This window comes from Theropithecus gelada, chromosome 1 (assembly GCF_003255815.1).
Source record: "Theropithecus gelada isolate Dixy chromosome 1, Tgel_1.0, whole genome shotgun sequence".
In the NCBI taxonomy this organism is placed as follows: domain Eukaryota; kingdom Metazoa; phylum Chordata; class Mammalia; order Primates; family Cercopithecidae; genus Theropithecus; species Theropithecus gelada.
Genome location: NC_037668.1, coordinates 220,345,876 through 220,371,326, shown reverse-complemented (window position 1 = coordinate 220,371,326; position 25,451 = coordinate 220,345,876). Strand labels below are relative to the sequence as shown.

Here is a 25,451-nt window from a genome sequence, read left to right as displayed (position 1 = left end):
GCGGAAGCGGAAGTGAGGGAGAAAAGCCGAGGGCTCCGCTGTTCGCATGCGCGGGCTGTAGTGTTTACTTCCGCTTGACCTGGCCCGGACGCCAGGAAACGTTCCACGTGGGATACAGTGCCTGGGGTTCACTGAAGTAGCGACACTGGGTAGTCTTTGGAGCGGGCCTGAGAGACAAGGACATGTGGATCCCAGTAGCCGGGCTTCCTCTGCGGCTGAGGCTCTCCGCCTTGGCGGGCGCTGGTCGCTTTTGCATTTTAGGGTCTGGAGCGGCGACGCGAAAGCACTTGCCGGCGAGGAACCGCCGTGGCCTGGCTGACTCCTCTCCGCAGCTGTTGCCCGAACCGGATTTCAGGAATCCGCCAAGGAAGGCGTCTAGGTCCAGCTTAGACTTTAAGCGTTACGTAACCGATCGGAGATTGGCTGAGACCCTGGCGCAAATCGTATGCGGAAAACCAAATAGACCTCCACACTTACTGCTGGAGTGCAACCCAGGTGAGTCCTGCTGGATTGCATTTTCTTGGATGTTCATCATTTATTCAAACGTATTGACCCTCGTCGGGGTGCTATTTAAGATACTAGGTTTTTTTGTTGTTTTGTTTTGAGACGGAGTCTCACTGTGTCGCCAGGCTGGAGTGCAATGGGGCGATCTCGGCTCACTGCAACTTCTGCGTCCCGGGTTCAAGCGATTCTCCTGCCTCAGCCTCCCGAGTAGCAAGAAGTACAGGCGCCCGCCACCACGCGCAGCTAATTTTCTTATTTTTATTAGAGACGGGGTTTCGCCATGTTGGCCAGGATGGTCTCTTGACCTTGTGACCTTGTGATCTCTTGACCTTGTGATCCGCCCGCCTGGGCCTCCCAAAGTGCTGGAATTACAGGCGTGAGCCACCGCGCCTGGCCAGATACGGGTCTTTTTTTTTGAAGTTCCTTAGTTGGAGAGATTGCCCACAACATAAGCGTAGAGTCTATATCATTAATGACACCACAAAATATTTCTGTAGCAGTTTGCACTTTACACAATGTTTTGATAAAACATGCTCTTGGATCTTATCATCTCTCCAAAAGAGTTGCAAACCTCTGCCAGCTGAAAAAATGATGTTATCTTATTCTTCCGCGCATTCCCTGGAGACAGTAGCAGGATGCTAAGAACACAAGATTTATAGGCTTTTTGAATAATAATATTTTAAAGCACCATTTCGTATCACAGGCAGTTCTGTTTAGGCTTGACAATCTCTTTGATAGTTAAAGCATCTGTGTAGTCCATGAGTAAGTGAGAGGCTAGAGGCAATCTATTTTATTGTGGTATGTTTCTTCTAAGAGGTAGTGAATCGTAGTGATGAAGTGTGCAAGTTTTGGCCGGGTGCGGTGGCTCACGCCTGTAATCCAGCACTTTCAGAGGCCGAGGCGAGTGGATCCCTTGAGGTCAGGAGTTCCAGACCAGCCTGGAGCCAACATGGTGAAAGCCCGTCTCTGCTTAAAATACAAAATTAGCCGGGCGTGGTGGCGGGCGCCTGTAATCTCAGCTACTCGGGAGGCTGAGAAAAGAGAATCGCTTGAACCCAGGAGGCAGAGGTTGCAGTGAGCTGAGATAGTCCCAGTGCACTCCAGCCTGACGACAGAGTGAGACTTAGTCGCAAAAAAAAAAAAAGTTTTGCAGTCACTGACAATGATGTCGAAGCCAAGCTGCAGGCTTTTGATGCTGGAGTGAGATAACTGTATATAATCTCCTGTTTCCTGAAATGTAAAAAGGAGAGTGACATCTACTTGGGGGATGCTGTCAGATTTAACATCAGATAATAACATGTGGAACATCTAAAGTTGGGTATTGAAAGAGATTATGTTGTTTCTTGTGCAAATAAACTTTTCATTCTGTTAATGCGCCAGGTCCTGGAATCCTGACTGAGGCATTACTTGAAGCTGGTGCCACAGTGGTTGCCCTCGAAAGTGACAAAACTTTTATTCCACATTTGGAGGTATATTTTTAGTTTCTAAACATATGTTATTGTTTGGTTAACTACCTGTAAGTGGTTTAAGGAAATAAAATTAAGCACACAGGTTTTTAAGTAGAATATCTTTTAGGGAGCCGTCTCTGAAATATCTTGTTTATTCACAGTGACTAGAACACAGTTAATATTCGGTGCTGTTGAATGGCTGAAACATGAGGGGTTCTGAGACTTGTTTGCTAGTTCTAGGTCGGCTACAGCCTGGTTGGCTGACTTTGAACAAAGTGTATAACTGGCATCCCTAGGCTTGTTTCCCCATTTCTGCTAAGCTGCGCTGTGCTCCTTTCTTCTGTGAGCTTGGAATCTAACTGGAGTAAGTGCTAATGTTGGGTTAATGGGTCTATGTGACCTCTAGATTTAGGGTTTCAAAGGCCAGAAAGGTTCAAAGGCATGCAAATTAAGTATCTTTTATCTGAAATGCTTGGGAACACAAGTGTTTTGGATTTCAAATTTTTTCATATTTTGCAATATTTGCATATACCTAGTGAGATATCTTGGGGATAGGACCTGAGTCTAAAAATTCCTTTTTTGTTTCATACACATCTTATTCATAAGGCCTAAAGGCAATTCTGAATAATATTTTAAATAATTCTGTGCATTAAACAAAATTTGTATACATTGGGCCATCAGAAAGCAAAGGTATCACTGTGTCAGCCACCCATGTGAACAATCTGGTTGTTTGACATCGTCATCATCCCTAACTTTTTTTTGTTTTTTTTAAACATAGAGTTTCCCTCTTGTCACCCAGGGCTGGAGTGCAATGGTGTGATCTGGGCGCTCACTGCAACCACTGCCTTCCAGGTTTAAGCGATTCTCCTGCCTCAGCCTCCCAAGTAGCTGGGATTACAGGCGCCTGCCACTATGCCCAGCTGATTTTTGTATTTTTAGTAGAGACGGGGTTTCACCGCAAACCTGTCAGAGAAGGTCGGTTGTGGAATTTTCCACTTTTGGCATCATGTTGGCACTCAAAAAGTTTCACATTTTGGAGTATTTCAGAATTTTTGAATTAGGGATGCTCAGCGTGTAGTCAGATATAGTTGCATAGAGTGAAGGCATTTTCCAAATAGATTTTTCAGTGATTGTGCTTCTTAAAAAGCAGACACGTTTACATAACAATGAAGAAGTGGAAATCCTTTGCATCTTTAGCCAGCCTCTTATTCTCATTCTCCTTCCCTCTTTTATAATCTTCAGCTTCAATTTACGAAACTTATACTTCTCTATGCCAACTTTGTGAAACCATGCAGAATGCCTGTATCCAAAATTGTATGACAACAAAAAATTGTGAAAATGTCTGTCAGATCCAGTTGTTTAATTCTTTTAAAACTATGAGTATTATTGTTATTCTACAACTTACTGTTTTGAAAAGAGTTCAAGTTTAGCTACGTTATTTAATTGATTTAAATCTGAAGGAGTTCCAAAAATGTGAAGAAAAAAAGAACACATAATTGTCCAAAGATTTAACGTCCTGAAATGTGATTCAGTAAACATAGTCATCTGTAGTTTCAACTTGGAAATTAAAAACAAGAAGATAACTTTTATCCTGTTTTGAGGGGAAAAAAAAAAAGCCTATATTGAAAGGTTAATCTACATGTTCCCAAAGTAATTAAGATTGTATTAAAATGTCTTTGTTTCTATTTAAAGTTTGTTATTCTGTAACACAGTAGTTGCTGTTTTCTGTAAGATCCTCAAGACTGAGCAACCGAGGCTCATGACTGTAATCCCAGCATTTTGGGAGGCTGAGGTGGGCAGATCACTTGAGGTCAGGAGTTCAAGACCAGCCTGGCCAATGTGGTGATACCCCACCTCTACTAAAAATACAAAAAATTAGCTGGGCGTGGTGGTTCATGCCTGTAATCCTAGTTACTTGGGAGGCTGAGGCAGGAGAATCACTTGAACCCGGGAGGTGGAGGTTGCAATGAGCTGAGATCGTGCCATTGCACTCCAGTCTGGGCTACAAGAACAAAACTCAGTCTCAAAAGAAAAAAATGTCTTCAAGATAAGAGTTTAATTTTAAAACAGTTGTTTTACTGAAAAAAGGAGAATTTTTAAAACAATAATTGTGGTAGGAATATCAATAACAAAATGTTTCTGAAGCTATAAATGTAAGCTCAAGATATAAACATCATTGATTAAATCCAGTCTTTGATTAGAACTAGTTTTTTCTCTTTTAAGGCTCTTATTTTCTACTAGCACTAACTTGTACTCAACCCTTAGTACATATTCTCTCACTTTTTAGTAACTGTTGTTATGATAAATTGAAAAGCTATTCAAATAAAATTTTGTGGAATGAATCTGTTTGCCAGAATGAAAAGAGAAGTAACAATAGGTAAACGGAACTCTTGTGGCTCTAAGTCAGGGGCTTAAAGTCGTGCTCTTAGCGGATAGGATAATGCTTCTGGCCACCTAAAGTTTGTTCCTGAAAACTGAAAGGAGTTTCAGTGGTGATAGCTGGGATTACAGGCACCCGCCACCATGACCGACTGATTTTTTTGTATGTTTAGTAGAGACACGGTTTCACCATGTTGGCCAGACTAGTCTGCAACTCCTGACCTCAGGTGATCCGCCCGCCTCAGCCTCCAAAGTGCTAGGATTACAGGCTTGACCCACCGCGCCTGGTAAATGAGACAAACTTAATGGGAGGTACCTAACTTAATGACTAGTAGAACCTCAAGGGTTACTTGCCTTTTCTGTTATTTTCCGGTCCTGTTTTTGAAACCTAGTGCAATCCAGTTGAATTTTCAAATGTGATCTCTCTGTTGTATGAATTGAATTATTTATCCTGGAGCTTTGATTGTTACCATGTTTGAATTGTTGGGTGTTAACTGACAGGTACTAAAGCAAGAATGTATGGTGCCCTCTCAGAACATACAAGTGTGTTGAAGCCATAAAGTGTTCATCGTTTATACATTTTCGTTTTCTTTTTTGAGACAGGGTCTCACTCCTATCACCCAGAAGGTCCATGCATACATCTCATAATGTTTTAAGAAAGATGACGAATTTGTGTTGGGCGCATTCAAAGCCGTCATGGGCTGTACATGGCCCGCAGGCCACAGGTTGGGCAGCCTTGCTGTGCATGTCGACTGATAATCATATGCATTGGATGGGTACTCTTTTAGCTTCCATTACACCACCCTCTTCTGGGTTTCCTCCTTACTCATATTCTCAGTGTCTTGTCATTAGACTTTGGACATAGTCTACCTTCAGGGCTGGTCCTCTGTTTCTCCCTAGTGTGGACCCCTGACTTAAATTACCTTCAACAAGCCAAATTCCCACACATTTATATCGTCAGCCTGGACCACTCCACTGACAGCTTATTCAGGGCTGCAGCTTCCTACCTGACACCTCTACCTGGATCACATAGTAGGCATCTCGAAATTATTGGGACCAAATAGATACGATTTCCACCCCCAGTCTTTCCCTTCCTCTAGTCTTTTTAAAACTTCCCCTTGAAAGGGATTGTTAACATTTACTAGATTTAAAAATTTTTTTTATTTTATTTGTTTATTTACTTTGGAGATGGAGTCTCACTCTGTCACCCTGGCTAGAGTGCAGTGGCGCAATCTCAGCTCACTGCAACCTCTGCCTCCTGGGTTCAAGCGATTTCTCCCACTTCAGCCTCCCCAATAGCTGGAATTACAGGGGTGTGCCACCACCCCGGCTTACTTTTGTATTTTTAGTAGAGACAGGGTTTCACCATGTTGGTCATGCTCATCTCAAACTCGTGACCTTGGGTGATCCGCCCTCTGGCCTCCCAAAGTGCTGGGATTACAGATGTGAGCCACCGCACCTGGCCAAAATTTACCAGAATTTGAGCTGGGCATGGTATCACACGCCTGTAATCCCAGACACTTAGGAGGCTGAGACAGGAGGATCACTTAAGGCCAGGAGTTTGAGACCAGCCTGCGGACATAGTGAGACTCATCTCAATAAAAAATAAGAGGAAAAAATATTTTACTAGATTTAGAAATAGGATAATATTCATAGGTTAAATGCAAATGCTTAAGAAAAACTAGGTGTTTGAATTGATAACTTTAAGTTACATCATTTTAAACCTTAATATTAATAGAATTTTCTGTGCACAGAAACATCAATGTATGCATTAAAAACATAATGCCTTATTGTTTTGTTGTTTTTTTTTTTTTGTAACTTCAATTTAAGTTTATGGAGTCTATAACTGATTCTTGCCCTAACTACGAAGGTCTCTAGTACTACTGCAAGGTGAGCAAATCACAGCAGTGAGAAGACTGAGGTATATTAGACCTCTTCTAGCAAACAAGGTATATAGTTGCTTCTGTCTTTAGAAAAAGTAAATGAAAATTATGGAGATGAGCTAAGTTCACTTGTTTGGTGGATAGCTGACTAGATTCCCTTAGAAGAAAGATATTCTCTTGAATCCATCTGCCTTTCACTTTCATATTTTAATTGTTTTTCTTTACTGTGAAACATCTTTCATTTTTTCTTCCCATGACCAAAGCAGATGGCTCACAGTTCTCTATATGAGGCCAACCATGCTGTCAGAATCTTTGCCCAGTGCTTCAGGTAGCCACTACTAAGCAGTCAGAGAGTGGCATGAAAAGCTTTTGAATAGCTGAAGCCATTATGATAAAGTAAGTGGGGCCAGGTGCAGTGGCTCATACCTGTAATCCCAGCACTTTGGGAGGTCAAGGTGAGCAGATCTCTCGAGCTCAGTAGTTTGAGACCAACCTGGGCAACATGGCGAAACCCTGTTGCTACAAAAAATCCAAAAATTGTTGGGCGTGATGGTATACACCTGTAGTCCTAGCTACCTGTGGGACTGAGGTGGAAGGATCACTTAAGCCCAGGAGATCAAGGCTGCAGTCAGCTGAGATTGCGCCACTGCACTCCTGCCTGGTTGACAGCTTGTCTCAAAGAAAAAAAAAAGTGAACGGATAAATAAAAATTTGTGATAGGTTATTTCTGTTTGGGAGGCTTTTTCTTGGTAATATTATTGTACTTTTGCCACTTTTCAGGTATTAATTGATTTTTACTTCCTCTGTTAAATTTTGGGTATGTTAGTAATATTTTCTTTACATCTTCATGGAGGTAGAAATATTTTTTGTAAAAAGATAATTCAGCTGGGTGTGGTGGTTGTAATCTCAACACTTTGTGGGGCCAAGGCAGGCATGTCATGAGGTCAACAGATTGAGACCATCCTGGCCAACATGGTGAAACCTGTCTCTACTAAAAAATACAAAAAATTGGCTGGGTGTGGTGGTGTGCACCTGTAGTCCCAGCTAGTCAGGAGGCTGGCACAGGATCACTTGAACCCGGGAGGCAGAGGTTGCAGAGAGCCGAGGTGGTGCCACAGCACTCCAGCCTGGCAACAGAGCGAGACTCTGTCTCCCAAAAAAAAAAAAAAAAAGGTAATTGATTTATTTTTATCTTTACATTTTATCATTGGGTTTTTGAAGTGGAGTTTTTTGAGTTGTTGCAAAGTATGCTTAATGCTGAAATTTTTTAACATGTTATCTTTGTCTCTCTTTAGTCCTTAGGAAAAAATCGGGATGGAAAACTACGAGTGATTCACTGTGACTTCTTTAGAATAGATCCTAGAAGTGGTGGAGCAATAAAGCCACCCGCTATGTCTTCTGAAGGGCTCTTTAAGAATTTGGGAGTAGAAGAAGTTCCTTGGACAGCAGGTCATTTTTGGAATCTACTAAAGCAAATACCTGGAGTTTGCCATGTTTCTGTGCAGTATAGCTGATTTGTTGATGAAATTTGTGTTTTACTTGTTTATTTTCTGAGATGGAGTCTCGCTCTGTCACCCAGGCTGGAGTGCATTGGTGCGATCCTGGTTCACTGACCCTCTGCCTCCAGGTTCATGTGATTCTCCTGCCTCGGCCTCCCGAGTAGCTGGGATTACAAGTGTGTGTCACCACACCTTGTTAACTTTTTGTATTTTTGGTAGAGATGGGGTTTCACCATGTTGGCCAGGCTGGTCAACTCCTGCTCTCAAGTGATCTCCCCGCCTCGACTTCCCGAAGTGCTGGGATTACAGGTGTGAGCCACTGTGCCTGGCCAAATTTGTGTATAATTTATATTGTATTAATACGATTTATGAGCAGATGCTCTAACTCTGAATATGGCATTTACCTCACCTGGACACAGACAACCAGTTTATTTCCCCAAAAGTCAAGTTCCATGCCAAGGAAACATATTGAGGCTTAGTTTTTATTGAAATAAAATTGAAATTGATATAGTTTGTTAACTTAGTTTGTCTCAATAAAATATGGGCATAGGACAAAATGCTAAGAACTTTATTCACATCTTTTTGCTTATATTTCTAACAGGCGTCCCTTTAAAAGTATTTGGAATGTTCCCAAGTAGAAGTGAAAAAAGGGCACTTTGGAAACTCGCACATGACTTGTATTCCTGTACATCTATCTATAAATTTGGACGAATAGAAATAAATATGTTTATTGGTGAAAAAGAATTCCAGGTATGTTATTAACAAACACCTGTTTTTTGTTTTGAAAGAGTTCTGTGATTTTTCTCTGAGTATTCTTAATCTGTGCAATTTTAATTTGGGGGTCATGACATTTGAGGGTCTAAGATTGTTTTTAAATTCTGCAGAGTAGTCTTTAGACTCAGGTTACTTTTTCAGTGTACAGTTGAGTGGTTTTAAGTGCATTCCCATTGTACAACCAATACCATCATCCGTCTCCAAAACTTTTCGTCATCCCATACCAAAACTCTGTACTCACTAAACACAAACTCTGTGCTTCCCTCTTCCTGCATCCACTAGTTATCGTTATTCTACTTTCTGTCTCTGTGAATTTAACTGTTCTCTTTACCTCATGTAAGTTTACAATATTTCTTTGTGTCTGGCATATTTCACTTAGCATAGTGTTTTCAGGGTTCATCCATGTTACAGCATGTGTCAGAATTTCATTCCTCTTTAAGGCTGAATAATATTCCATTCTGGCCAGGCACGGTGGCTCACTCCTGTAATCCCAGCACTTTGGAGGCCGAGGCATGCTGATCACTTGAGGTCAGGAGTTCGAGACCAGGTTGGCCAACATGGCAAAACCCCGTCTTTACTAAAAATACGAAAATTAGCCAGGCGTGGTAGTGCATGCTTGTAATCCCAGCTACTTGGGAGGCTAAAGCAAGAGAATCACTTGAACCTGGGAGGACGAGGTTGCAGTAAGCCGAGATTATGCCGCTGCACTCCAGCCTGGGCAACAGAGCAAGACTTTGTCTCAAAAAAAAAAAAAAAAATCCATTGTATGTGTATACCACAGTTTGTGTGTTCATGTATCAATGACATTTAATTGCTTTTACCTTTTGGCTGTTGGGAATAATGCTGCAATGAACATGAGTTTACAAATATCTCTTCAAGTCCTTTGAGTGTACAGCTAGAAGTAGAATTGGTGGATCAGATAGTAATTCTATTTTTAGTTTTTTGTGGTTTTTTGTTTGTTTGTTTGTTTGTTTGTTTTAGAGTCTTTCCCTATTGCCCAGGCTGGAGTGCAGTGACATGATCACAGCTCTCTGCAGCCTGGACCTTCTGGGTTCAAGCGATCTTCCCACCTCAGCCCCCGAGCTGTGACTGCAGCCACATACCACCAGGCCTGGCTTTTTGTAGCAATGGGGTCTTGCCATGTTGCTCAGGCTGGCCTCCAACTTAGGGACTCAAGCAGTCCTCCTGCCTCAGCCTTCCAAAGTGTTGAGACTACAGGCATGAGCTACTGTGCCCAGTCTGTTTTTAGTTTTTTGAGGAACCATCATACTGTTTGTTATCCATCGTGGATGCACCATTTGACATTGCTACCAGCAGTGTGCAAGGGTTCCCATTTCTCCACAGCATTACTGAGAGTCGTTTTCTGGGTCCTTGGTAGTACCTCTCCTAATGGTGTGAAGTGGTATTTCATTGTGCTTTTGATTTGCATTTTCCTAATGATTAGTGATGTTGAATATATTTTTATGTTACTTACTGACTGTATGTCTTTTAAGAAATGTCTGTTCAAGACGTTTGCCCATTTTTAATGGGTTATTTTATTTGTTGCTGAGTTTTAAGAGTCCTTTATATATTCTGGATATTAATCTCTTTTCATACCTGATTTGCAAATATTTTCTCCCGTTCTATGGGTTGCCTTTTAACCCTGTTAATTGTGTCCTTTGATGCCGAAAGTTTTTAATTTTGATGAAGTCAACTTTGTCTCTTTCTTCTTTTGTTGCCTGTGCCTTTGGTGTCATACGTAGCTCAGCGGTCCCCAACATCTTTGGCACCAGGGACCGGTTTTGTGGAAGACGGTTTTTGCATGGATGGTGGTGGGGATGGTTTCGGGATGATTCAAGTGCATCACATTTATTGTGTACTTTATTATTATTACATTCTAATATGTAATGAAATAATTATACAACACACCATAATGTAGAATCAGTGGGAACACTGGGCTAGTTTTCCTGAAACTAGATGGTGCTTCTTGGGGCTGATAGGAGATAGTGACAGATCATCAGGCATTAGATTCTCATAAGGCCTTCGCAACCCAGATCCCTCACGTGCGCAATAGGGATTGCGTTCCTGAGAATCTAAGGCGGCTGCTAATCTGACAGGAGGTGGAGCTCAGGCGGTGATGTGAACAGTGGGGAGCGGCTGTAAATACGGATGACGCCTCGCCTGGTCACCTGCCACTGACTTCCTGCTGTGTGGCCCAGTTTCTAACAGGACGTGGACTGGTATCAGTTCGTGGCCCGGGGACTGGGGACCTGTGTCGTAGCTAGTAGATCATTGCCAAATCCTGTGTTGTGAAGGTTTCCTTGCATTTCCTTCTGAGAGTTTTACAGTTTTGGCTCTTGTTTAGGTCTTTGATCCATTTTGAGTTAATTTTGTTTATGGTTTCGGCGTCCAGCTTCATTCTTTGATCTAGTTTTCCCAGTGCCATTTGTTGAAAAGACTATTCTTTACCCCCATCAAATGGTTTTGGCGTTGGTGTCAGAAGTGATTTGACCATATGTGTAAGAGTTTATTTCTGGGCTCTATTGTATTCCATTGATCTCAATATTTGTCCTTAGGCCAGTACAACACTGTCTTACCACTGTTGCCTTGGTAAGTTTTGAAATCAGAGGGTGATTCATCCAAATTTATTATTTTTAATGATTGTTTAGGCTATTTGAGTTTCCTTGAGATTCTATATGGATCTTAGGATGGATTTTTCTGTTTCTCCAAAACATGTTAGGATTTTCATAGGGATTGCATTGAATCTTGAGATTGCTTTGGGTGGTAGTGGCATCTTAACAGTATTCAATATTAAATCTTCTAATCCGCAAACATGAAATGTCTTTCCGTTTATTTGTGGCTTTTGTTGTTGTTGTTGTTTTCGTTTTTGTTTGACACAGGGTCTCACTCTGTCGCCTGGGCTGGAGTGCAGTGGTAGGATCACAGCTCACTGAAGCCTTGACCTCCCAGACTCAGGTGATGCTCCCACCTCAACCTCCCCAGCAGGTGGTAATACAGGCATGGACCCCCGTGCCTGCCTGATTATTGTGTTTTTTGTAGAGATGGTTTTACCACGTTGCTCAGGCTGGTCTTGAACTTATGGGTTCAAGTGGTCCTTCAGCCTCGGTCTCCCGAGGTGCTAGGATTGCAGGTGTGAGCCACTGTGCCTGGCCTCCATTTATTTGTGTTTTTAATTACTAGCTTTTAAGTTACTTTTGGTGCTATTGTAAATGGAAGTGTTTTTCTAATTGTCCGTTGCTAGTGCATAAAAATGCAACTGACTTTTGTGTGTTTTTGTATCCTGCAGCTTTGCTGAATCTGTTAGGTTTTTTTGTTTGTTTGTTTGTTTGTTTGTTTTAGACTGAGTCTCGCTCTGTGGCCCAGGCTGGAGTGCAGTGGCACAATCCCGGCTCACTGCAACCTCTGCCTCCCAGTTCAAGTGTTTCTCCTGCCTCAGCCTCCTGAATAGCTGGGATTACAGGCACGCACCACCATGCCCAGCTACTTTTTTTATATTTTTAGTAGAGATGGGGTTTCACCATGTTGGTCAGGCTAGTCTCAAACTCCTGACCTCATGATCCGCCTGCTGTGGCCTCCCAAAGTGCTGGGATTACAGGTGTGAGCCACAGCGCCTGGCCAGGTTTTTTTTTTTTTTCCTTTGTTTTTAAAGAGACAGTGTCTCACTTTGTTGCCCAGGCTGGTCTCGAACTCCTGGGCTCAAGTGATCCTCCTGCCTCGGCTTCCCAAAATGCTGGGATTGCAGGTGTGAGCTATCACACTCAGCTGAATTTATTAGTTTTAACAGGATTTTTTTAATATTTAAGGGTTTTTTTAATTAATTTTTTTAACTTTAAAACATTAAAAAAAATTTTTTTAGAGACAGGGTCTTGCTCTGTTGCCCAGGCTTCAATGTAGCAGTATGTTCATAGCTCACTGCAGCCTCAAACTTCTGGGCTCAAGTGATCCTCCTGCCTCAGCCTCCCCTGTAGCTGCGACCACCTGTGCGCACCACCACACCCAGGTAGTTGTTGGTTCTTGTAGTGATAGGGTCATGCTGTGTTGTTCAGGGTGGTCTTGAACTCCTGTCTTTACGTGATTCTGCTGCCTAGGGGAGGCAAGTGCTAGGATTCCAGTTGTGAGCCATCACACCAAACCTCAGATTTGAGACTCTAGTTTTAATTCTCTGTCATGGAAGGTCTTCCTGACAACCTTGATATTGCTGAGTGTCATCTTTCTTTTCTGCCCAGAATGTTTCATGTTATTAATCTGTTAATCCGGTTTAACGGAAATGCTTATTTGTCTCTATTGTTGCCCATGCTGGAGTGTGCTGTCGATAGCTTTCACAGGCACAGTCTTCTCACACCGAACCCCCAAACTCCTAGACTCAAGCAGTCCCCTTGCCTCGGCCTTTTGAGTAGCTGGGACTACAGGTGCACACCACTGCACCCAGCTTTTTGTATGTAATTCTAGTTTTCTCTGCTTAAATTTCTAGATGCTATTAAGATAGTACTATTAAGATCTGATAAGATTAAGATTTGTATAATGCATATTTGTATTGCTATGGATTAAGATAGTGGGGCAAAAAATGAAGGGACGATTGGCTCCCCCAGACCCATTTAGTAAATACATATTTACTAGCCGTGGAAAGACAGCGGGGGCCTCAGGACCTTGAGGCTGTGCATAGCATACAATATTAAACAAAGGAATGGCAAGGAGAAAAATAGGAACTACTTTGTTAGATTCCTGCTGCTCGGATTATATTCCAGTGGCCCGTGCCTCTTCTGCCATGGACCTTTTCACACGTGGTTTCTTCTCTCCGGAGTGCCTTCCCATTCATTGAGGTAACTTCGTCCTTTTGGGTCAGCCTTAACACTCGTGTTGTGTTTTAAGAGATGGGGTCTCGCTGTGTCGCCCAGGCTGGTCTTGAACTTCTAGGCTCAAGCAGGCCTCCTGCCTTGGCCTCCCAAAGTGCTGGAATTACGAGTGAGACCCCTTATGCCCTACTGTTGCCCCTGCTGGAGTGCTGTGGCTCTCACAGGCACAGTCACCGCACACCGAACACCCAAACTCCTGGGCTCAACCAGTCCCCTTGCCTCAGCCTTTCCAGTAGCTGTACCCGGATTTTTGCATCTAATTCTAGTTTTATTTTCTTAAATGTCTAGATGCCATTAAGATAGTCCTATTTTTTTTTTTTTTTTTTTTTTTTTGAGACAGAGTCTCACTGTGTCATCCAGGCTGGAGTGCAGTGGCGCGATCTCGGCTCACTGCAAGCTCCGCCTCCTGGGTTCACGCCATTCTCCTGCCTCAGTCTCCCAAGTAGCTAGGACTACAGGCGCCCGCCACCACGCCCGGCTAATTTTTTTTTTGTATTTTTAGTAGGGATGGGGTTTCACCTTATTAGCCACAATGGTCTCCATCTCTTGACCTCATGATCCGCCCACCTCGGCCTCCCAAAGTGCTGGATAACAGGCGTGAGCCACCGCGCCCGGCCAAGATAGTCCTATTAAGATTCAACATTTGTTTTTGATTGATTAAAGATGTATATAACATGCAATTTTTATTTTCCTTTTACTAGAAACTAATGGCAGATCCCCGAAATCCAAGCTTGTATTATGTATTAAGTGTTGTCTGGCAGGTAGCTTGTGAGATTAAAGTTCTGCACATGGTGAGTAAAATCTTTCTATTTAAAAACATTTTTCTTTAGAGACAGGGTCTCATTCTGTTGCTCAGATTGGAGTGCAGTGGTGCAATCATAGCTTGCTGCAGCCTTGAACTACTGGCCTCAAGTGATCCTCTCACCTTAGCCTCTGGAGTAGCTGGGACTACAGCCATGCGCCACCATGCCTGGCTAAGTTTTAAAATTTTTTTAAATATTGCCCAGCCTGGTCTTGAACTCCTGGCCTCAAGTGATCCTTCTGCCTTAGCCTCTCAGATCACTGGGATTATAGCATGACCCACTGCACCTAGCTCTAATTTTTATTTTTTTATAATTTTTTATTTTTTTGAGATGGAGTCTCACTCAGTCACCCAGGCTGGGGTGCAGTGGTTCGATCTCGGCTCACTGCAAGCTCTACATCCTGTGGTTAAGCGATTCCCCTGCCTCGGCCTCCCAAGTAGCTGAGACTATAGGCGTGTGCCACCACACCTGCCTAATTTTTTGTATTTTTAGTAGAGACGGGTTTCACCACATTGACCAGGCTGGCCTTGAACTCCTGACCTCAGGTGCTCTACCCACCTTGACCTCCTAAAGCTCTGGGATTACAGGCATGAGCCACTGTGTCTGGCCATGGCTCTAATTTTTAGATTGTTGCAATGTGGATCTTAGCGTATTCTCTTCACTGCTTTTGCCTGAGAATATTCCGAGGTCTTCAGTCCGTGCTCCTTGCTGTTTTTTTTTAAGCTCAGGAATGTTCTCTCATTTGATTTTAGCTTTTGTTCCAATTCTTTTTTTTTCCCCTCAAAAACATTGGAGGTTCTTAGGTGGGATCTCTGATCCTTGTCTGTAGTGTCTGTGATGCTCTCGTCATTTTTCTCCATTCCCAGAATCTCTTCACACTTAGTCTTCACGTCACTGATTCTGCTTTCTGCCCGCACTGTATGTTGTACTCTCAGTACTAGGTTCTTGCTTTCTCTAAAATTCTTCCTCACCCACTGATCTTGTCTCATTCTGTTGACTTTCATCTCAAGCCTTCTGTCCTGGTAGCTTTCAGCTGGTTTCTTCAGAGAGGCCCTCTGAGGACTTCAGCTTGCAGAATAATGTTTTTGTCTTTTTGTTCCCTTAATACTTGTTTTCAAAGGTCCTGTGTTAGGTTTCGCCATTTGCTAAACTCCAGCGAGGAAAGGTCTTTCTGGCCCTGACATTTCTCAGCGCTTGCTCCACTGCGTATCTGCAGCTGTAGAGGAGGTCGTTGAAGTCCATTCCCAGTGTCTTGCGGGTTTTCCTCCACCGTCCTGGACGAGGGGAAAGCTGCTGAGGCTCGACCCGGCGTGTGGGAAGTGGCCATACCCATTGTGCACGGCTGATGGTGCTTTTCTTCCCCCACTTAAAGTGACATTCCCGGAACTGCTAGGAATTTCACAGTTTAGCCCCAATTATATGTTTTATTCCACTCTCATTGCCCCTATAGTTAATAATAAATTACTGTTTCGACAGTAGCCTTTCAGACCTTGTGTTCAATATTGTTTAGTTTTTTAAGCCTATGTCAGATCTATTTTAACCCACTCTTATTTGGAATTTAATATGGGTATGGGTATGTATAGTTTTTTTTAACAGAGAATACTTTTTCGGGTGGATCGGTTTTTTATTTTGAGACATGATCTCATTCTGTCAACCCAGGCTGGAGTGCACCAGCACAATCCCAGCTCGCGGCAACCTCTGCCTCCCAGGCTTAAGCAATCCTCCCGCCTCAGCCTCCCAAATGGCTGGAACTACAGGCATGCGCCACCACACCCGGCTAATTTTTGTATTTTTTGAAGAGACGGGGTTTCACCTTGTTGCCCAGGCTGGTCTCAAACTCCTGAGCTCAAGTGATTCTCCTACCTCAGCCTCCTAAAGTGCTGGGATTATAGGCATGAGCCACTGTGCCTAACCAGATCATCTTTTAAAATTAATTACCTTATGCACAACATTCTGTTACGAAAGATAGATACCGAAAAATAGTGATCCATTTTAAAATTGACCCTAGGTTTTTGTTGTTGTTTTTGGATAGGGTCTCACTCTGTTGCCAGGCTGGAGTACAGTGGTGCACTCTTGGCTTACTGCAAACTCGAGCTCCCAGGCTCAAGCACTTTGGCCTCCCAAAGCGCTGGGATTATAGGCATGAACCATAGCACCCAGTCGACACTAGCGTCTTTATTTGTGTATTTCCATGTATGTCCTAACATATTCAAATAGTTTGATTAATAGGCTTTTCCACTAAAATAGGGCAAAAAGAAATCCTCAGCATTAATCTAATATGCCTTAAACTGCTGATTCTGACTATGATATGGAAATATTCGGTGGTAAAAATTGTAGCAAATACTTATTTGCATAATTGCATAAAGAGCAAGTCATGTTTAATAAGGAAAAGAAGTACTAGTATTTGGGCAGACTTTTGATCCTCCTCCTCTTTCAAAAAATTAAGGAGAGATATGTGTATTATTTAACTATAACATGTTTTTCTTAAATCCAATTAAACTGACCATTCTCTTATTTAGGCAAGGTGTTTTTTAAGGAAGTAATAATTTGGGGCACTTTGACCAAGGAGAAATAAAAGATGTTGTTTTGCTTTGGTTTTCTTCCCTAGGAGCCTTGGTCATCATTTGATGTATACACCCGAAGTGGGCGGCTGGAAAACACAAAGCGTAAGGTAAGAAGAAAATAATACCTTTTCCTTTTTCTCCCTATGCGACATATTTTGTTTTAAATTTTTTAGGACTATTTGGTAGTCTGTATTTAACTTTCTAATTCTGAAATATCTAGAACCGTTCTTTAAACATATCTTACTACTTTTAATGAATCGGAAGTGTTTTAGAGGAGTTTTATCAGCTGTTATACAATGGATGCTAGCATAGTAGTAGGCTTAAAAACAGAATTTAAGTTCTCTTCTTATCTCTTTTGAAATGAAGGTACATCTCAAATTTGGAAAATAAAATCATTTTAATATGCATCTAATTTGATTAATTAGAATCAAAATTTTATGACTTATTAATCGATTAGAAATTTGTGATATTCGAGGTCAAGAGATCCAGACCATCCTCGCCAACATAGTGAAACCCCACCTCTATTAAAAATACAAAAATTAGCCTGGTGTGGTGGCGCACGCCTGTAGTCCCAGCTACTCAGGCGGCTGAAGCAGGAGAATCACTTGAACCTGGCAGACAGAGGTTGCAGTGAGCCAAGATCATGCCACTGCACTCTAGCCTGACGACAGAGTGAGACTCCCTCTAAAACAAACAAACAAAAAAAATTGTGATATTACTACTTTTATTACATGGTTGAATTCACTGATAGGGACTTCTTGATTTTTACCCAGGAGTTAGGCCTTTATTTTTGTTCATTTTTTAATCTTTGTATGTAAGAATCAAAGGGACAACGTTATAGTTCTCCATTTAGTTTATCTCAGGGCTAGTTTTGAAATTCTAATAAAATAGCTAACGTTTCACAAAATTTTTTGACTCAATTCAGAAGTTTTACTTTAGAATTAGATACCTGTCTTTAAGGTTTGGAGCTTAAAAAAAAAAAAGAATTAAATGCTAACGATGGCCTAATCTCAGCATAACAGCTTAGTCTGAAGACCCTGTTGGCTTGCTTATGTTTTTTTCTCACACTTGCCACTAAAGGAAAAAGAAAGTTATCAGTTTTCTTTCATTGATGTGATTTTAGAGTGATCAGTCATCATTGTGCTTTTAGTTCTGTTTGACTATTTATACAGCATATTTATGTGGTCTCAAAAAACACAATAGGAATAATACATTTTTGTCTAATACAGTACATTTGGATGCTATTGGGGACTTATCCAAATATTCCACAAATGAGCAATCCTGTGTATAACAAAGTTTCTCAGTTTTTCAGCAAGAAGATGAAAAGCTTGAGTTTTTCGGTCAAGCTTAAAAATACAAACTTGGGCCGGGCGCGGTGGCTCAAGCCTGTAATCCCAGCACTTTGGGAGGCCGAGACGGGCGGATCTTGAGGTCAGGAGATCGAGACCATCCTGGCTAACACGGTGAAACCCCGTCTCTACTAAAAAAATACAAAAAACTAGCCGGGCGAGGTGGCAGGCGCCTGTAGTCCCAGCTACTCGGGAGGCTGAGGCAGGAGAATGGCGTAAACCCGGGAGGCGGAGCTGGCAGTGAGCTGAGATCTGGCCACTGTACTCCAGCCTGGGCGACAGAGCGAGACTCCGTCTCAAAAAAAAAAAAATACAAACTTGGCCTGGCGTGGTGGCTCACTCCTATAATCCCAGCACTTTGGGAGGCCAAGGCGGGTGGATCACAAGGTCAAGAGTTTGAAACCAGCCTGGCCAACATACTGAAACGCTGTCTCTACCGAAAATACAAAAATTAGCTAGGTGTGGTGGCGTGCACCTGTAGTCCCAGCTACTCAGGAGGCTGAGGTGGGAGAATCACTTAAACCTGGGAGGCAGAGTTTGCAGTGAGCTGAGACCATGCCATCACACTCCAGCCTGGGTGACAGAGTGAGACTCTGTCTCAAAAAAAAAAAAATGTGTTTGTGTATGTATATACATATATAAACTTTTAGGGTTGAAGATGAAATAAGCAAATGTCATATTTTATGACAGAATTTATTTTAGATATTTCACATCTATCTTTGATGTCATGGTGCTCATATTGTTATAAAAGCAGTTTGAGACATTTAACGAGTTTTTAGAGCCTATCATTTCTATCCAAGTTTTGTTTGAGACTTCTACTTTTTAAATATCCAATTAAAAATGTTAGTCAATAACTTTTTTTTATCCTTTGCATCTGATGGTGATGTTTTATCTCGAATATAGCAAGGACTCAATATATGTTAATGCCATGTTTGGGATTTTTTTTTTACTATTAATTTTTATTTTTTTAAATTTTTTTATTTTTTCGAGGCAAAGTCTCATTCTGTCGCCCAGGTTGGAGTGTGATGGCACAATCTTGGCTCACTGCACCTCCACCTCCCGAGTTCAAGAGTTTCTCCTGCCTCACCCTCCCGAATGCTGGGATTACAGGCATGCTTCACCACGTGGGGCTAATTTTTGTATTTTTAGTAAAGATGGAGTTTCAACCATGTTGGCCAGGCTGGTTTCGAACTCCTGACCTCAGGTGATCCGCCTGCCTCGGCCTCCCAAAGTGCTGGGATTACAGGCATGAGCCACCACACCTAGCCTTTTGTTGTTGTTGTTAAAGACAGTGACTCACTCTTCTCCCAGACTGGAGTGCAGTGGCGCGATCATGGCTTACTGCAGCCTCAAACTCCCGGCACTCAAGTGATCCTCCCACTTCAACCTCCCAAATAGCTGGGACCACAGGCGTGCACCACCTCGCCCAGCTAGTTGTTTGTTTGTTTGTAAAGAAGGTGTCTCCCTATGTTGCCCAAGCTGGTCGCTAACTCTTGGGCTCCAGCAATCCTCCTGCCTCAGCCTCCCAAAGCGTTGGATTGCAGGCGTGAGCCACCCGGCCTCGTGTCTGGGATTTGATTTTACCTACTTAGATGTTAGTAAGTGTTACTGTTTCTCGGACGTTGGCCTAAGACTCTGGATCAGACGAAGGGTGTTCTGCGCCTCTCTTCCTGTGGATCCTGTGGAGTGGTTTGATAGGGCTCAGTTGGATGACTTGCATTTAGTGGATTTGCTTTACAGCTGAGAAGTACAGAGCTGGGGGATCCAGGTCTTTTTTTTTTTTTTTTTTGAGTTAGGGTCTGGCTCTGTCACCTAGGCTGGAGTGCAGTGGTGTAATCTCGGCTCACTGTAAACTCCACTTGGCGGTCTCAAGCATCCTCCTCTCTGAGCCTCCTAAGTAGCTGGTGCTACGGGCATGCAACACCATGCCATGCCAATTTTTGTACTGTTTGTAGAGACAGGGTTTTACCATGTTGCCCAGGCTGGTCTTGAACTCCTGGGCTCAAGCTGTCTGCCCACCTCAGCCTCCCAATGAATCCATCTTTCATAGCAAACATTAAGCAAACCTGCCCTTTTGTTTTTTTAAGATAGAGCCTGGCTCTGTCGACCAGCCTTGAGTGCAGTGGCATGCTCTCAGCCTCCACCTCCTGGGTTCAAGCCATCCTCCCACCTCAGCCTTCCAAGTAGCTGGGACTACAGGCACACACTGCCACACCCAGCTAATTTTTTATTTTTTATAGAGATGGGGTTTTGCCATGTTGCCCAGGCTGATCTTGAACTCCTGACCTGAAGTGATCCATGCCTTGGACTCCCAAAGTGCTGGGATTATGGGCATGAGCCCTGCGCCCAGCCATAAGCCTGCTCTTTGTCCTGGAGAGAGACACTATCTCCTCCCTCAAGGTTACTCATTGCAAACAACTCTGAGAAATGGCCCAGGTAAAGACCAGTTAGGGCTTTGTGTGCTTGGTGTACACAGTTAGAAAATGTGGGCCAGGTGCGGTGGCTCACACCTGTAATCCCAGCACTTTGGGAGGCCGAGGTGGGCAGATCATCAGGTTAGGAGATCAAGACCATCCTGGCTAACACGGTGAAACCCCATCTCTACTAAAAAATACAAAAAAAAAAAAAATTAGCCAGGCAGGGTGGCGGGCGCCTGTAGTTCCAGCTACTCGGGAGGTTGAGGCAGGAGAATGGCGTGAACCCGGGACGCAGAGCTTTCAGTGAGCTGAGATCACGCCACTGCACTCCAGCCTGGGTGACAGAGCAAGACTCCGTCTCAAAAAAAGAAAAAAAAAGGCTGGGCGCGGTGGCTCAAGCCTGTAATCCGAGCACTTTGGGAGGACGAGATGGGCGGATCACGAGGTCAGGAGATCGAGACCATCCTGACTAACACGGTGAAAACCCCGTCTTTACTAAAAAAAAGTACAAAATACTAGCCGGGCGTGGTGGCGGGCGCCTGTAGTCCCAGCTACTCGGGAGGCTGAGGAAGGAGGGTGGTGTAAACCCAGGAGGCGGAGCTTGCAGTGAGCTGAGATTGCACCACTGCCCTGCAGCCTGGGCGACAGAGCGAGACTTCATCTCAAAAAAAAAAAAGGAAAAAAAAAAGAGAATGTGAAGACACTCAGGGCCTGTGGTGATTGTGTCTTTCAGCAGGTAGCTTGAAGGAAGAAGCGAGCGATGTCTTACTCTGGCAATATTTTGTGACTAATGCAATTCATTTTTTCTTCTCTCCAGGAAGTATTAGAACTATTACAACAAAATCTGTATCTTATTCAAATGACTCCTCGTCGAAATTTATTTGCCAATAGCTTAACACCTATGAACTATAATACATTTTTTCACTTGTTAAAGCACTGTTTTGGGAGGCGCAGTGCTACTGTGATGGACCACTTACGGTAAGTGAAAAGAATAAAAGCAAGTATGAAAGTAGCAATTTGATGTACGTATTCTTCTTTCATCTTAGAGGTCTACTTTTTACATCTTGATTGACAGAGTGAGGTACCATGTTTTCCCTCATATTTCTTCAAGATAATTTGTTCTCCCTAGTGTACATTTTGAGGAAAATATATTTTTCCCATAATCTCTCGGTGAGTTTCATTTATTTTTCCTTCTTTGAAAAAATGCCCAGGGATGCCTACAGGCTGTTTTGTCTTTTGGAGAGTATAGGCCTAGCTTTATCTTACGGGAAGCACTAGCAACTTACCACTAGTGGGGTGGAGAAAAATCAGCGTTGCTGGAGACATGCCCACGGTCACCTCTCATTGCCTGTCTTCAGTGGTGTAAAAGTGAAAAACATGTTTGTTGTTGTTGTTAGAGACAGGGTCTCGCTGTGTTGTCCAGGCCGAAGTGCAGTGGCACAGTCTCAGCTCACTGCGGCCTTGTCTTCCCAGGCTCAAGTGATCCTCCCACCTCAGACTCCTGAGTAGCTGGGACTACGAGCATGCACCACCACGCCTGGCTAATTTTTATATTTGTAAAAATATAACATTTTTTATTTATATTTTGTGTTTATAAATTGTATGCCATTTTTTGTAGAGATGCGGGTTTTGCCATGTTGCCCAGGCTGGTCTCAAAATCCTGGCCTCAAGCAATCCACCTGGCTTGGCCTCCCAAAGTGCTGGTGTCACAGGCATGAGCCACCGTGCCTGGCCATCCGTGTAATTTGTATGTAGGGGTGACGCACACACCTCTGTCAGTAGTGCTGGGGTCACAGGCGGGAGCCACCATTCCCAGCCATCTGTGTAATTTGTATGTAGATCCATGTAATTTGTATGTAGGGCTGATGCATACCTCCCTGTAAGTTGTGCATTGTGCCTTGTCATCAGCAGCCCATAGTCATTCAGTCTTGCCAGAGGATGGGTAAAATGTTAAAATAATTATTTTAACTAATTTGATCATTTAACATATAACTCTTGAGCTGTTGACCAGACAATATTTATCTAAAAATAAATGTTAAAAGTGGCAATAGCCTGGGTGCAGTGGCTCATGCCTGTAATCCGAGCACTTTTTGTGAGGCCAAGGTGGAAGGATCACTTGAGGAGGCCGGTAGTTGGAGGCTATAGTGAACCATAAACTCACCACTGCACTCCAGTGTGGGACACAGAGGAAGTTGACCTTGTCTCTTTAAAAAAAAAAAGAAAGAAAGAAAATTGGAGGCAGAGAGCGCCAACAAGAGTTTGAGACGAGCCTGGGTGACAGAACAAGACTCTATCTCTAAAAAAAATGGGGGGGGGGGGGGGGGTAATAGACTAGTAAAAGGCAATAGACTAATAAAAGGCAATCTCTTATTTTTTCATCTTGCCACCTTGTGGTGGCTATTTTCAATGAAAATACCAAGAAAATAGGGAAATAAGGAATAAATGTTGTAAATCATGGTGCAAAATATTAAAAATGCTCCTGGTAATCTCAATGAACTAGAAACATGTTACTGAGATTCTATTCAGTATCAAAATTTGGAATTGAACAGACAAGAGTCTCACTCTGTTGCCCAGTCTGGAGTACAATGGCACAGTCATAGCTCACTGCGACCACAAACCTCTGGGCTCAAGTGATCCTGCCTCAGCCTCTTCCCTGAGTAGCTGGGCCTGTTATGCCCACCACTATGCCCAGCTAACTTTCTACATTTTTTGTAGAGATGGGGTCTCTCTCTGTTGCTCAGGAGAGTCTTGAACTCTTGGGCTCAAATGATCCTCCCACCTCGCCTCCCAAAGTGCTGGAATAACAGGTATGAGCCACCACACCCAGCCCAAAATATTTTTTTACAGTTGTTGCTGTGAGAGGCTTATCGATGGTTTCTTGCTAAGCTGATATACAGTTATATACCTCATATTATGGTATATGATACACCTCATTGATTCTATATTGTATATATATTATATAATATCCCTCATATATATAATACCTCGTAATGAGGTAGATTCCTCACACCTGGTTTCAGTCAGTGGCAGACCAAATGTACAATAGTGGTCCCATAAGGTTATAATGATGCTGTATCTTTTACTGTATCTTTTCTTTTTTTTTTTTTTTTTTTTTTTTTTTTTTTTTTTTTTTTTTTTTTTTGAGACGGAGTCTGGCTCTGTCGCCCAGGCTGGAGTGCTGTGGCCGGATCTCAGCTCACTGCAAGCTCCGCCTCCCGGGTTTACGTCATTCTCCTGCCTCAGCCTCCGGAGTAGCTGGGACTACAGGCGCCCGCCACCTCGCCCGGCTAGTTTTTTGTATTTTTTTTAGTAGAGACGGGGTTTCACCGTGTTAGCCAGGATGGTCTCGATCTCCCGACCTCGTGATCCGCCGGTCTCGGCCTCCCAAAGTGCTGGGATTACAAGCTTGAGCCACCGCGCCCGGCCTACTGTATCTTTTCTATCACTCATCATTGTGTTACAGTTGCCTACAGTGTTCAGTACAGTAACATGCTGTGCAGGTTTGTAACCTTGGAGCAACTAGGCTATGCCATATATCCGAAGTATGTAATGGGCTGTATCACATAGGTTTGGGTTAAGTACTCTGTAAGATGTTCAAGCAACAAAGAAGTCACCTAACAGGGCATTTCTCAGGACATTCCTCCATCATTAAGCAGTGCATGACTGTATAAGGAAGTTCGCTGCTTTATAATTTATTTACCAGTGATGGTTACATCGAAATGTGAAAAACGACTGCCTCTTGGGAAACTGCCAAACAGCAACTTCTGCTGTTCGTAGTTACTGAGCTTTGACATGAACCAAAAGAAGTTAAGAATATTTTTTGCAGAAAGGAAAAGGATGAAAGAGGTAGGCATAATAATTTTTGAAAGGGTAATGATTAAACTAGAATTTTGTGTAAAAATTGATTAGAGTATGTGAAAGCCTAAACCTGCTATTAATATTTTCATTGTAGGTTGGCTATGAAACTTTAGAAATAAACATAAAGTTATTGGACGTTCTTAAACTAAATAAGATTGCTCATATGTAAGTTATGGTTTTTTTTTTTCTTCTTCTTATTTCAATAGCCTTAGGAATACAAGTGATTTTTTTGTTTCATGGATGGATTGTTGAAGTCTGGGCTTTTAGTGTACCCGTCACCCAAATGGTGTACATTGTACGCAGTAGGTTGTGCTTTATCCCTCACCCTCCTCCTCTCCTCTTCCCTGCTGATTCTCCCGTGTCCATTACAGCACTCTGTATGCCTAAGTTTGACATTTTAATTTCGACTTAGAAGCCATTTCTGTCACCATTAAGGGATAGATGCATGAAAAAGAATTAAGCACTTTTACTTTATATTTCTTTTGCAGTTCATTGACTCCACTTGATGCAGCGGATATATTGATGCAAATAGGAAAAAAAGAAGATGAGAAAGTAGTTAACATGTACCCTGAAGACTTCAAAAGACTTTTTGAAACTATAGAGTCTTCCGAAGATTGTACTTATAAATGGCTGTATGATGACACCCTGGAAGATATGTAGCACCTGGACTGTCGTTTTTGGTGGAGCAGTTTATTTACTTGGAAACTATGACATGAAAACCAAACTTGAAAACTCCCATGCTTTCAGCAGAAGATAACTGTTCTTGTTTTGCACAAGCCAGGCAGATCATTTCTCCTAAGTTATCATTGGCATATTGGATGAAACAGTGGCTGCTATTTTATTCACAATTGAATAAAATGAAAACTTCAATTAATTATGGATTTGATCAGATTGAATTCATTTTCTTTCAGATTCCTCTTTAAATATTTCACTTTTACTGTTGCTGACGTTTGCATCTTCTTGAAGAGCAAGAGTCTGTACATTATTAAGCTTAGAAAGTAAACAAAACTGATATACTGATTTGCCTTTCAGTTTGTTGAAATGTCAAATACTGTACAATGAAATTGTTTAAATTGTAATATGATTTAAACTTTTTTAGAAATTAAAATATTTTAAATAA

General features: G+C 42.5%; 1 protein-coding gene across 1 annotated transcript; it reads left to right on the top strand.

Moving 5' to 3' along the window:
• Window positions 1-3: 3 nt before the first annotated feature.
• On the top strand, window positions 4-25,451 carry TFB2M (transcription factor B2, mitochondrial). Its single transcript, XM_025386991.1, has 8 exons — window positions 4-495; window positions 1,885-1,973; window positions 7,510-7,663; window positions 8,315-8,463; window positions 14,042-14,131; window positions 16,752-16,814; window positions 21,291-21,451; window positions 24,820-25,451. The coding sequence occupies exons 1-8, from the start codon at window positions 183-185 to the stop codon at window positions 24,989-24,991; spliced, it is 1,191 nt and encodes a 396-aa protein (XP_025242776.1). The 5' UTR covers window positions 4-182; the 3' UTR covers window positions 24,992-25,451.